Source organism: Lathamus discolor, chromosome 1, assembly GCF_037157495.1.
Source record: "Lathamus discolor isolate bLatDis1 chromosome 1, bLatDis1.hap1, whole genome shotgun sequence".
Taxonomy (NCBI): Eukaryota; Metazoa; Chordata; class Aves; order Psittaciformes; family Psittacidae; genus Lathamus; species Lathamus discolor.
The window spans coordinates 79,703,390-79,717,444 of record NC_088884.1 but is presented as its reverse complement, the minus strand read 5'-3'; the positions used below and the strand labels follow the sequence as shown (position 1 = coordinate 79,717,444).

At 37.2% G+C, this 14,055-nt stretch overlaps 1 protein-coding gene across 7 annotated transcripts in view; it reads right to left on the bottom strand.

Moving 5' to 3' along the window:
- Positions 1-14,055, bottom strand: part of ERC1 (ELKS/RAB6-interacting/CAST family member 1) — a 289,289-nt gene that overhangs the window by 95,102 nt on the left and 180,132 nt on the right. For all 7 annotated transcript variants that reach the window (XM_065682550.1, XM_065682581.1, XM_065682574.1 and 4 more), the window contains one exon: positions 8,286-8,446. In XM_065682550.1, coding sequence (XP_065538622.1) covers positions 8,286-8,446 — 161 coding nt within the window. The remainder of the gene's footprint in view (positions 1-8,285; positions 8,447-14,055) is intronic.

The window sequence follows — 14,055 nt, the reverse complement described above, 5'->3', positions numbered from 1 at the left end:
AGATCAGTTTAGCAAAAGAGAACAGATTGCTTCTCTCCAGTTACAGCATAAAGGGGTAAGGTAAGAATACTCGATTTTAGGTATAGACATAGCATAAAGAAAAAGTGAGGATGTAGAAAGGATCTATGTTTTTATAAAAAGGAAGACTTTGACATTCAAGATCCTACGAAACAGTACTGGTGGCCTTAAATCTTTATTCGTGAAATTAAACTAAATGTTTAAAATAGATGATTCTTAGACTGTATAGCAAATACCAGTTCCATCATTTAGTTTAATGTCATATGCAAAGCTTGATTCCTAGATTACAGGGTAGAAATAAACTAGTGTGATCCTTCAGTATTCAAGGTTTTCTTGATATAAAGCTGTGAATGCCAGCAGACTGAAATATAGCTATAGCTTTACAGAAAGCTATAGCCATATCTAGTTAGCGCATGAGGAAGAGCTACGCAAGGGGCTTTAGAGAATATCAAATATGACATTCTGTCACATAATTTTTCAGTCTTCCCTACAATGTTATACACACTAGCTCCTAGTATCGGGATAGTTCTCTTTATCCTATAATCTGCATAAACTGTTTACACTTGATATTGGACTGGGGAGAAGTGACTCAATATCAATGACAGATAATACCTTAAAGAAAGACATTTTTATCTTGCTTACTCTAATCTGCTAGGACTTCTAAATGAACAGTTCTGGTCAATTTCTATGTTTTTCACTCCAGTTACATGTAGTCACATGTCCTGCACACAGGATACCACCACCAACTCCCAAATCCTCTCCTTATGGAGCTCTCTCAAAAATTCCACAGACTTGCAGATTGATTTTGCCTAAAAGAACCCGAAAGTATTGTTTGGGAAGGGAGAACACAGAAAGATATACTGAAGATTCCTATACAGTATCAAGATGAAGATTGCAGGGACTGCTAACAACTTGACTCATTTCTCCAATTTTTCTTACGCACCTCACACTTCTTGTCCTCCAGGATTGTAGGGAAGCAATTACTTGCTTCAGAGGTTATTTCTGTAATTAAAGCAAATTGACCTGACTTCCAAAAAAAGAATTTCTGCTGAACTCCAGAAAACAGTCTGAAGTTAGACTTTGCCTTAGTTAGACCTACACCCCGTGAAGCTGCACTGTTATTTTAAAAACAGTAAAGGAATGACTCGCATATGCACAGTGGCCATATGAGAACATCTAACCTTGGAGATTTCCCTCCTTGTATTTTGAACTATGTTGACGATGTCCGGATGGGATTTACAATGGCTCAAAGCTACTATTGTTCACACTACATTAAATCTACAATATATGCAATGAGATACCATAATATTTTCACTTGGAACTTCTATTAACCCACAACTTGTCCGTATTTAATGAAATATGTAGTGCTCACAGACTTGATTTATATGCATCACTATTTACAGTGCACGTTTATAAAAGAGGAAAAAGCACCCTAAGGAACTCATGGTTATTTTGACTTTAACAGAAAGTAAAAAGTGCCTGATTTGGTTTAGCTCAGTAACACCCCTGGAAGCCCCAGAATCTTATAGCTGGATTAGGGATGGCGACAGGAATCAGTGATGCAGCTGAAACAGCTAGCATAAGAAATGTATTATTGCTACCAACCCCAAGCCAAAACACTCCTGCATATTTTAAAACAAAAATCATAGTCTTATTTATGTTTGTTGCATATAGAAGTCTATAGAAGCAATAAGAAAGGCATGCTGAAAACCTGGAAATCAGTTTTTGTCAGCGTTGTTCTAGAAATGAGTGGAGTGGAGGATTCACACACCCAAGGGAAAATTACACAGATACTCTTGAACAGATAAACCTTTACTTCTGACGTAACTTCTAAATGTATTTAATTACACAAAGTGTGTGTTAGGAAACAGTAGAAGAAGAGTGTTTTGTCCTGGAAAAGGTATACAGAAATAGCTAGCAGAAGGCAGTATATTGGTACTCTTTAGAGCTATCTTACAAGCAATCTGTTCTGTATGTTGATCAAAATAAAATCATTGCTCCCTCCATTCCTCTACCAGTTTAACATTGGGTTAGCTGAGTCATTATTTCTAGAAAAAACCATAACTCTTGTTTTTCTTTTAGATAACATGATCTGTATGCAGGTTATGGTCAAACCAAACTTTTCCCAAAGAAACACCCTTTGGGCATTAAAGAACATAGGGCACCAATGACTTCATAGGAATTTTCTTGTGCTACACCTGCTCCCTAAGTGTATTTGTAGTAATGAACTAGCAAACTGAAAAAGGACAAGAAGGGTATTCATTCATTTCTACTAGGACTGTGCAAGCCTAAAAAAATTGTACGTATGCTGAGGTCTCTACTTATGAGATCTTTCATGGTAATTCCTGTAAGAATGCTTGTAACCTATTAATAGAAAAGAAAAACATTACAAAACCTGTGCATTCTTAACACTGAGAATATATGCTATATTTTTCACATTCTCACTTGAAAGAGGTCTAATTTCCTTTCACCATCTAAAGAACCGTGTTCCAAAAACTACCGAAGGGATCACGTACGCTAAACCCAGTCCCTGAAAAATACATCCAGAAGAAAACAAACATCTCCTGTGGAAAGGCATGGAAACAAGAGCACAGTGTAGCTACATTCTCAGGAAGTTAATGACTGGACCTCCTTTTCCCAACTCCTCCCTGCAACCTTTATAGTCTTAGAAATTACTGAGTAGAACAAACCCCTTTAACACCACCTGGTGTACTTTTCAGCAGTTGGTCTTGCTTCCAGGCCTGTCATGGCTCATTAAGATAGCATAGTACTTTCTCTCTGCAAGACTGTTCTCAGGGACCATAGAATTCAAGATAAAATGAGATATGGAGGTTTTATCACAAGACAGAACAGGACTGTGACATATCGTGCCAGGATTTTAGTATCTGAGAAAGCCACGGAAGAAAAACTTTCAAGGCAGGTGAAATGTCAAAACAAGCCAGTTACAAAAGATAAACATAACTTCCCAATACTTAACAAAATAGAGTAAACCACAGTAAACTAACTTTGTGTGTGCCCATACGGGGACCCTTATTTATGTAGGCTTTGCTAAAGGTTCACTTCTTTGCTTTGTAATTTATTTTTCTGTGAAACTTCTGAGTTTAATAGCTCTTTCACCTACATGAATCAGTTGACCAACCCATTTTGCACTGCTGCCCATAAATGAATTGTTAACCTTTTCTGCTTATTTCTATGATTCAGGACATCTAGCATCAGTTGCACTGCAAAGGAAGTGGCAGCTTGTCTCTAATGCTGCCACAACACTGAAGTGTCTCAGAGCACTCAAAGGCTCATTGATAATGCAGGAGGACAGAAAGGAGAGCAGGCTTCATTCCTTAATTGCCAAGAGAAAAAAAAGCACAAAAGAGATTGTTTTCTCTCAACCTTTCACCTGAATTAACAAATAATAGCAGAAGCCATCAAATTTGAAAGTAACCAAGATCTACAATTACATTTATGAAAAGCCTGATACTTCGTTACAGTGAGGAGGGCTATGGAGTTAAAAAAATCTGGCCTTTCAATAACCTTTAGCCTTAACAATATATCTATACGCTATATTTCGGCTTTCCTATTGGATTCTGCGTGATTCAAGATTAACAGCACTTCCAAGGTCAATTTATTTCCAGTTATTTAAACGTAATGTCTGTACTGTTCAGTAATTACAAATAGATAATTTTTCACATTTCTACTGCAACTGGACTTTTTACAACTTAAATGTCTAAATCTAACCATATGTAATTAAAAAACCCATATATAATCATGTATTTTACATTTGATAATTAAAAGGGACAAAACAGTGGTAACAAGATACTGTTGCATTCATTTTCACTGTGCACCGAGAAAAAGACGTTTTAAAGGAAATAAAATCTAAACTTATAGAGGAAAAAATGGGACTGGTGCAGATGCGCTTGTTCAGCTCTGCCCCAGGCAGTAAATCCTATGGACATGGAGTGCCCCCTGTGGGAATTTAGCTTATTTAATTTCACACAAAGTAATTATAGGAGGTGCTTCGGTACCATTGCTGCAATCACATGGTAGCCTGATATACCAGGTGGCTCACAGACCTTACGGTCCAGTTCAATATGATGCAGAGTTTGTGCTGGGCCTAGAAAATCATACCTTGCAGATGATAGGTATTACTGCTTAATAGCAATGACAACAAATGCAAAGTGATTTCAAACTACAGAGGCAACTGTTTATACATGTAGAACATACACTTCCTTCTGCAACCACTTTTCCTCTGGAGAACTTCTGATAAACCATAGGCATAAACCATAATTTCCTCTAATGAAAAAGAAAGCCCTAAGCCCTTTAATTTCCAAGAAGACAATTTCTGACGAGCTGACAAGTGATCATTGGATGGATTTTTTTTCTGGCCTGTTCACCATGGGTACACATAACCTGAAATATTTTTGTTTGGTTAAACTGTTTGCTGCATTTGAAATTACTTCACACCTCATTTAGGATCAACTGAAATTACTTTTCTGGCAAATAAACTATATGCCAATTAATCAGTTTCTTTTGGACTACTTTCAGCTTCAAGCTTATACTCATACCTCCAGACAATACTGCTTTACTGCTGAGAGGATAAAATATTCAAAAGATAAATAACCTTAGCTTCCACTGACTTCATTTTCAGTTGTGAATGTTCGTGTGTGTGTGATTTTTCTTATCTGACAGCCAGAAAATGAACACATGCACTTATCCACCATCTATCAAATATTTTTAAATCACTTGCATATCATGTAGGAAAACTATAGCAGAGATAAGGATGAACAGTCTTCCTGCATAGCACTGCCTAGGCTGGCATCTTATTTTTAATAGTAGCCTTCATGTAGCTCTCAGCAGGCCTTCTAAGGCCAAGATGAAACAAAGAAGGACTACAATAAACAGTTTCACTAAGCTACACAGGCCTGGTTCATCTCTGATCACCACCTACACTCTGTATCAAACAGAACACTGTATGTGGGATGTACTCATGTAATTAGAGACTACAATGATAAACACTCAAAAGACCACTCATGTAAAGCCACATAAAAAATCAAACAACATTTTTTGACAGCTTGATTTTGAAACATAAGTTACATTCTAGTATACCAATTCATTTGTCTCTAATAGCCTTGATTATTTTTTAAAGAAGAAAGAGGATAATAAATTATTCTCAGACAAGCAATAATCTTTTCTTTGTGTGCCAGCAGGATGAAGGATTCAACTCTGAAGCGCCAACTACATTATGTAAGTCTGCATCCCTTGAATTATAGGGCTAGCAGCAATTGCAATTAGCAAGAGAAGGCATAATTCAGGAAAGGGCTGTTGGACAGTTTTCCAGGTCTGAAAGAACAGATTGAGAAATACTCCAACTGGGACTTTTCAACCCCAAAGCAGATGACTAAGAAGAACCTTCTGGTCCTTCTGACCATAAAAAAAGGCCTGCCTAATGAAAAAAAAAGCAACCAAAAAGCGAAACCAATCTCTTCTCTACATGCAGACACAGTGTCTGTTCCCCTTCCCTGTAAGCACAGTGTCCACTGCTACAGTTTTGGAGCTCGGCCCCAGATTAGACTGTTTGTGCTCGGTTATTTTCACACACTGCCAAAATTTGCTGACAACACCAGGAGAAAAAAAAAAGGAAAGGAAAACCGGTGATTTTCAACAGTTTATAACTCAGCTCAGCCTAAGCAGGTTTTTATGGGACACAGAACAGAGATTTCTCTGTAGACAGCACTTTATTCCTGCCTAATTTAAAAGATTTGCTGTGAATGATGGAAACATTAGAACTTCTTAAAGAAAACATAACAAAACAAAAATCCTAGCAGTTCACTGGTATTTCTTTACAGTAGATCAGGTCTGGTGATATAAATAGAGAGACCATTATCTACCTCTCTTATAATTATTTGCAACACAGGTGTTTGGGGTTTTTTTTAAGAAAATGAAAATATTAGACTTAAAGGAAGAGGGCTTCAAAATACATAGCATTTCTTTAAGGAGTGAATTTCTTGCTTGGAATAATTCACACTTGGGCTATTCTAGTGCCACAATATTCCCTAAGGAGCATGAAATGATCTCAGAGTTACAGAGTCTGTAGTAAACACAAGTTCTACTCTAAGAAACAGTATTTTAAATATATATTTTCACTACCTTAATATCTAACAACTTCCTATTAAAACCCAGAGGTAACTTTCTGGAGTCCTTTTGTTGCTTTAACACTTTCTTTCAGTCCATATCTAGAATCTCCTAAAGCAGCATTTCCTAAGCTATTTTTCTTTCATGCTCCCCTGCCCCATTTAGCTGACTGCAGGGCCCAGGCTGTTAAACTTGCACCTCTATCAAATCTCAAATTTAATCAGTACTGCTTTTGAGTACCTCTAACTTTTCCCAGTGAAGCATGCCCTAAAACTTGGGAAACAATACAGCTCTACTGTATCTTTGAACAGTATGGGTGCATCAGCTATTGTTTCCATTAAGGATACCAAAACTAGCTAACTGCTTCACAAAATTGATCACTTGTTCAATTACTCTTATTTTTGAGTTAAAACATTTTAACAACATTAGAAGCTTTTTGCAAAACTAGAAAACAGATGACAAGAGTGCTTTCTATAAAAGGAATAGGCTGGGAAAGTAGTGAAACAAAGAATATACTGGAATTTCTGTATATAAATACGAGATATTTAATTGACTGGGAGTCCTCAGCAGAGACTTGTTTGCAACACAACATCATGGTGAGGGTGAGTTTTTAAAGTCTGGATGCCTTTGGCAGCTTCACAGAACTTTAAGACAGATCAGCTATGACTAAAACACGCTTAGCTAGTTAACTATACAAACATAATGCTTTTTCCATCTTTCTCTCCATGTGCTGACAGCATTACCATTCTCTCCAGTGTTCTTCTTCCTCCTGAGGCACAATGGATCTACCAGTTTATGCAGTCCTGATACTGTATTTCAGTACAGCAGCTTTCCAACAATAACTTACTTAGCTAAGAGAGGTCATCACTTAGAAAAAGAGAGCAGTTATATTAAAGGCTCTAGAGCTACACAATTCCAAATTAATTTCAGGATATACTGTACACTACGTGTATATTTTAATGAGAAGGTTTGGCAGAGCAGTTTGGCAAAAGAAAGTTCTGCCAAGTGATTGGATATGGGATATATCCCCAGTTGTTTTGGATTCCCGCATCACCTTAAGAGCTATTCTTCCCATCCCCCAACACACCAACTCTCAAGGCAGTCAAATTTATAGCTCAATAAAATTTTTTATTAAAAATAAAAAGTGTGGCTTCTAAGTACTTCAGTCTTCCAACGTCCTTATGCCAGGTCTAGATCAGACTGTTGTAGCTGAATATAAAGCCGGAGAGGCTTGGCCCACATTATACAAGCACTCCTACGTTAAAGTTTCAAGATCTAAGCCATCTCTCTTTCCATTCTGTAACAGCTGTTTTTCTATCCTTTCATTAAGAAAAAAAAAAAGAGAAAAAGAAAAGGAAAGAGACCAGTGCAGAAAAGTTAAATAAATAAATAATGGTTCACAAAACCACAGCGGAGGAACCACTGCTGGTCCTGCCAATAAAAATGTTCCTTCTCTTCAGGGCTGGCTAAACAACTGAAAGTGTTTCTAATGAACTGCTGGCAGCACTATCCATCATTGCACTAAATAGATTCATGTCTCCCTAAACTAAGGGTAACTATTTATCTGTAATGCACAGTCAGAAATTAGGAAGTATTTAAGCCCTAGAAGTCTAATTCCTCATTTCTCCCCACTCCTCAAGGCTTGGTTTTATTCACGCTTCCTGATGTAAAGCTGATGAGAGAAGTCCAACCAGATATCTGCAGTCTGATTTCAGCATTACAACCACCTGACATTATGTTTATCTCTTCACTCTTTCTTTTTTTGTCATTTGTTACACTGACTTGTGCCTTACCTTAGAGTAAATTATCAGTTACTTGAAGAAAGTTGGTACATTCATAAGACACACAAAATAACTGAGTTCCAGTAACTGCTTAGGATCTCTGAAGATGCTATTGTGCAAATAATAGTAGTCTACAGCACACAATTAGAAAGAAGAAATGTTTTTGAACTGTATTAGAAGTGTGAAAGTCAGGTAGGTAACCCCTGGTCAGAAGTCACTTCTGAAGGTTCAAGTGATTACATAGATAGATGCTGTCTACAGGGACATATTCATGCAGTGGCTGTCTTTAGAACACCAGCGATCAGAGGAGAATTCAGAGCTATCAGTAAAACATGCCTACAAATAATGAAAAGAAACACTTACTTCATTTCCAGAACTTCTTCCAAATGTTTCCTTCTTTCGGCTCGTAGGTTGGTCAAGTGGGTTTCCTTCTCAGCCAAAGACTGTTGCGTAGAGGACAATTTTGCTTTCATAGACTCCAGCTCCTGCTTCACCTTCTCCATGGCCATCATCAGCTCTTCTACCTAAAACATTTTTTGGGAAGACAGGAGTAGAGAAAAATAGTGTAATGTGATCAGCTGGAACTCACTGAATGTCACAACTAAATTGGAGAACAAGGACTACCAGTGCATGAAGACTGCATAACACTTCTGTAGACTGGAACTATCATTTACTGCTGTGGACAGTATGTCTACACTTGACTGAAGCAACATCACAGTCTGTGAATTAACAGTCTGGTCACTGGAACGTTACCATTACAGTACCAAATTACAACTCTTCAACTCTTCAGTATTTCTATTTTAGAAAATGTACCACAAGGGTAAACAGATGTTCTGTATATATTAAAATTAGCCCACAAAAATGCTAGGTACTAAACGGAATACACTGACAATATAGCAGAATAATAGAAAACTTTCTCTGGAAATTGTGCCTAAAAAGAAACTACATATGCACTTTAAAAATGAAGACAGTTTCTGAAACAAGGAGAGTATTTGGTTCCTATGAAGATGTAAGTAAGGCTACTTCCCTCAAGATATCTGCTGAACAATGGTTATATGCATGTTTTGTGATATAGTAAAAAAGAGTTGCTGATGGCACACAAGACCAGCAGAACAATGCTCATATATTTGACACGTGGGAAGGGTTCAGAATTCGCATGCTTGTAAATTCTAGCATATATATATTACACAGATTAACACAGTCATATTTTATTTTGCACTTGGAGCAGGTTCTGCCTCAGCTAAATTTTATCACTAATTATCATGCAAAACCACAAAATGCTCAAGTATACCTACATGTAACATACAAAAGCCTCTGGATATTCTTTTGATAGTTTTACAATAATGCCCGATAGATGTTCTTTTCCTATCACAACCAAGTGTTCATAAATAATTTTATAATGTGCTTTGAATGGGAGAAACTCAGATGCTACCAGTGCACATGATCAAAAATTTGTATAAATTCAGTATAATGACAGAGCACTGCATGCCATTTATATCGCTGCTTAACAGTCAACTTATGCTCCACCCTGGAAACCAATTACTTAAATGATATTAAGCTCAATTTTTACTTATGTTTTCACAAAGGGAGTTAGACGCAATCACTCGCTATACAGGTGTTGGAGACGCAAGGTATGGAACATACCACCCCTTGAATAAATCCTGTACTCCTAAAGGCAGAGCTAATGACTCAGGACAAACACGGATAACAAGACTGGTTTTCATCCTCAACTAGTGATAGAGCAAGAAACATTGCCATTCTGCATTAGCAAGTTTATAAAAATGTAGCATAGACATTGTGCAGTATTTACTGTGGAAAGCCTATCTGCTTCCACTCAAATGCAGCTGACAAGCAGTATTCTTCTTATGCCCAGAAAATTAAGGAAAATTTTAAATATGTAGTTATCAAAAACTCTTCAAAATGTACAGCCAAGAGTTCATCCAGTAACCAACAGATGGAGGAGAACTTCAGTGTCACATAGTCCAAACTGGCTAGTATGCATATAACAACCAAAATTTTCCTGTCTTATTAGTGTTTAGTGAAGAAAACAAGATCAGAAACTCTGCCATTTTTTAAGCAAAGAGAAAACTCCATAAAATGAAATAGAGAAATATATTAGAAAAGAATACAAAGAAAATCTGCAGAAACAATAAACAGCAAAAATACTACAAGGATGGAAACTAATACTTAGACAAAAATAGCAACATGCTGGGGAAGTGAAGGTGTATTAGTGTATCAGCTTCTAGTCTATCAGCTTCCACTTCCTCCGGGTGGATCAGAATGACCTACATAAACATTTTCCTTTTTAAATGGAGAAGAAAGAATCATGCCAACTACAAAAGCCTCTCCTTGTAACAGAAAATAACCGCAAATAAACAGGCCCCCAGCCAACTGTAACAATCAAAACCGCCCGTGTCAATCTGTCTGTTGCCAAGATAAAACAATCTTTGAAGCAATGTTTTTTCCATAATGAGGTTTGAAAGATCTCTGACATCCTTCATTCCATTCCCACTCATCAAGGTTTGTGATGCTAACACTGAAGGACTGGTTTACTTGATGCAGATCTGTAGCATAGCAACTCTGTGCTCTTAAAAAGACACAACGAGGCTAGAGGCTGGTATCTAGACCAAGGGTCCTGGTGCTAGATGGCAAGGTCTAACTCTGCAGGAGTACTTTGTAGTAGTGGTTATTGCAGGTACTTAATCTTTTTCCCATCACTTAGTTTGCTAATCCTTTTAATTCCGAGGTTATATTCTGTATTTTTGCAGGTTAACAGAAAACTGATCTAAGAGTGTATAAAAAAATGGTTGGAATGCAAGTAGCTTTTAAACTGTGCCAAAACTTAGTTTACAGAACAGCCATTACCTCCCATTCTCTCCTGCAAGTACCATTTATCATGCGATTTGCTAAATAAAAAATACACCAAAATAGTGATGATTGTATTCACAACAAAGACTTCGTTGTTCAGATTCATCAAGTTACAGATATTCCATGGGACCATTTCAATTAAGCTTCTACAAAACAAAACATTTTATTTGGCAGCTTATGAATCTTAGTGCAGACCTGTCTGTATATGTCCCAGTAAGCAGCCCTGTGAGAAACAGTACAGGAATATTCACTGCAAGTAAACTGCTTGCAAAGCACATCCAACGTAGCCTATACAAAAAGCTTCAAATCTACCCTTGACTTTTTTTTTGTCCTGAGAGCGGCTAATTATATAATAAAGAAAAGGTATTTGCCAAGAACCAGTTCTTGCACTCTGAGACATTTCCAGAGACATGCTGTTGACATTTTCAATTTAACTACAGATAAGCTTTTGCCCTATCAATTATAACTAGAAAGTTTCCATTTCAGAAGGCGCAGAGAGTGCACTCTTGCTCCTCCTTTCTCTCTGCTCAAATGATACTATATAAAGCAGAGTATATCTTTTACTATCTATGACTTACCCATGATTCAGTTCTCTGTAGACTGGCCTGAAAGGTCTGTATATATTCTGAGCAGGCTGTATCTGCAGAGAACTTAAATGGAGACTATTTTTTCATTGGTTTCAGGCCTCAAGTGACCTGACCAGGTGACAGCTTATCTTTAAGGAAGAATATGAAGCTGAATGAAGTTTCCATTAGAGAAGAGAGTTCCTGAGAGATTGAACAAACTATGTGAAGAAGGGCAAACTATGTCAATTAGATCAGCATGCTATTCACAGCACCATAAAAGGAAAATGTCAACATAGGACATTTTTTTTTATGTAGTGTTACATCTCCTTAGAGAGAATGAAAGCAAGATGGAGAGAAAAAGCAATACAACAGAAGTTTATCTGTAAAGAAATAGCAGAAAGGATGCAATACCAAAAAAAAAAGACTTTTTCATTACGCTATCTACTATCTTAACTTCCCTGCTTTACAAACTCTAATTTCAGGCTCCTTTGATGCAACTGTAAATAAGCAAATAGGCTTTTGCACCGACATACCCTTAACACATTACCTCCAAGTATGCCATGTTTCCAGTAAGCTTTCCAGGCCACTGGGTAACGTGAGACCAAGGACCTCCAAAGACCTTGGTCAAGTTCCTCAAAGTCAGTAAAACTGAGAAAGGGTTTAAATATGGAAAATATTCATGAGGAAGGGGATCCTACCAACCTCTGTACTAGCTCTTGGAAAGATTACTGACTATTAGGATCACAAGCTCAAATTCACACCTCTTATGTGAGGAGAACCAATGCACTACTGAAAATATCAGAGACACAGGAGATATTTCAGGCAAGGAAGAAGGCTACATCAACTGATGTGGTTGGTAGTGGTTGCCTCTTAAAATCAGATCAATCCAGACAGGCAGGCTAACTAAAGCAGCCTCAGGATCCTCAAATGCTTCAGTGTGTTTAAATTACAATGTAACGGCAGCTACTTTTTTCTTCCCACTGTGAACTTCTTCCTCAGTGATAAAGGATCACCTGATGAGAATTTTTCTACTGCACAGAGAATTAAAAAAGGTCTTCCCTCTCAGGAAGTTAATTCTGGAGCTTGATTTTCTGCTTGCACCTTTTCAGAGAACCAGAGCAAGTTTGTGTCATCATCCAAGCAACAAATGCATCATGAATACTGCTAATATGATGTAATTCACCACAGTGTTACTGTGCCAATATAAAAAGACAATGGAAAAAGCCATCAATATGAAAAAAAAAACCAACGAGCAAAATGTTATGCATTTGAAAGAAACACTTGCAGGGGCAGGGGATCTGTTCTGAAATGGTGACCCATAAAATCCTTGTTTATATGCTATGTGCATATCAAGAACAAGGAGAAGGCTAACAAACACCCTTTACAGACACGGCAAAGGAAAACTTTTCAGGCTCAAGTAACAGTATATGAAGGCATTTACAGTTCCAATGTATAGGACTAGCTTAAATAGTATTAAGGATAGCAAATCACTGGTACGCTATATAAAAAATACTTTATGTTAATGTTAGATAAAGCTTTTCCCCATGCATAGATTAACAGTCTTTGCACTTTCTGTTACTAACAGCATATGATTGGCTTTCTGGGCTGCAAACACACATTGCCAGCTCATGTCTGTTTTTTCATCACAAAAATCCCCAAGTCCTTCTCCACAGGACTGCTCTCAATCTATTCTTCTGTCTGTACTGATATGGGTATTTATTGCCTTGAATGAGGCACAGGACCTTGCACTTGGTTTCTTAACTTCAAGAGGTTTTTCACTGATTCAGCTAGTTTCAACCATCCAGATGGTCCAAAGTATCTGTTAGTCTCATTTTCCCTCCCTTGATCTTTCCTTTTGTTTGATCAAGCACGAAAGACTGCACATCAGTCCATAATTAAAAGCCTCAATGGGCATGACAAAGGGACTTGACTATTGCTCTAAGAACCCTCATGTTAAACTGAAGATACAGTACCTTAGGTGCAGCGATACACAGGAAACTCACAGCTTAATGTTTAATTAAAACCGACATATTTTTATGCTTCTGACTGAAGGAAATAAACTGTATCTTTCAATATACATACACTCACAGTGGGCTATGGGGTAGCTGTTCATATTCATTATTGTCTCAGGCAGAATACAAATGCTGAAATTTTAGAGAATACAGATACAAATACCAACACAAAGAAGTCACTTTCCATCATCATTGTATAAATGAATCACTAGAAATCTTATTTTCAAAACCACCTCAGCAGGCTAACTTGTGTATTTAAAATTATTAGCTTTCTAAACATAGGCCTTTCTTGCATAAACATGAAATCAGCATTACAAGACAAAATGTACTAGAAACCTGTACGTTTGCCCAAAATGAAGTAGGCCAGCAAAACAACGCCTCGCAATTACAAGTCAGTAGTAAAAAACGCGACAAGGACTGAAAAAAAAATAAAAATCTAACATTTCTCAAAGTGTCACTCACTGTCTCAGAGGAAGGTCTCCTCCTTTCCCACAGCTCTTTCTGAGTTTCTGAACTGTTTTCATTTCGCTGTGTACATTACTGAAATGAGAAAGGGACTGCAAATTTCTTCATTATCTTATACTTAGTTGAACTGATTAGACTGCAGGGCGGAGAGAAGGGAAAGAAATAGACATGAAAAGAAAGACAAAGACAAGAGTTCTGGCTTTGTACAAACTTGTTTGGATC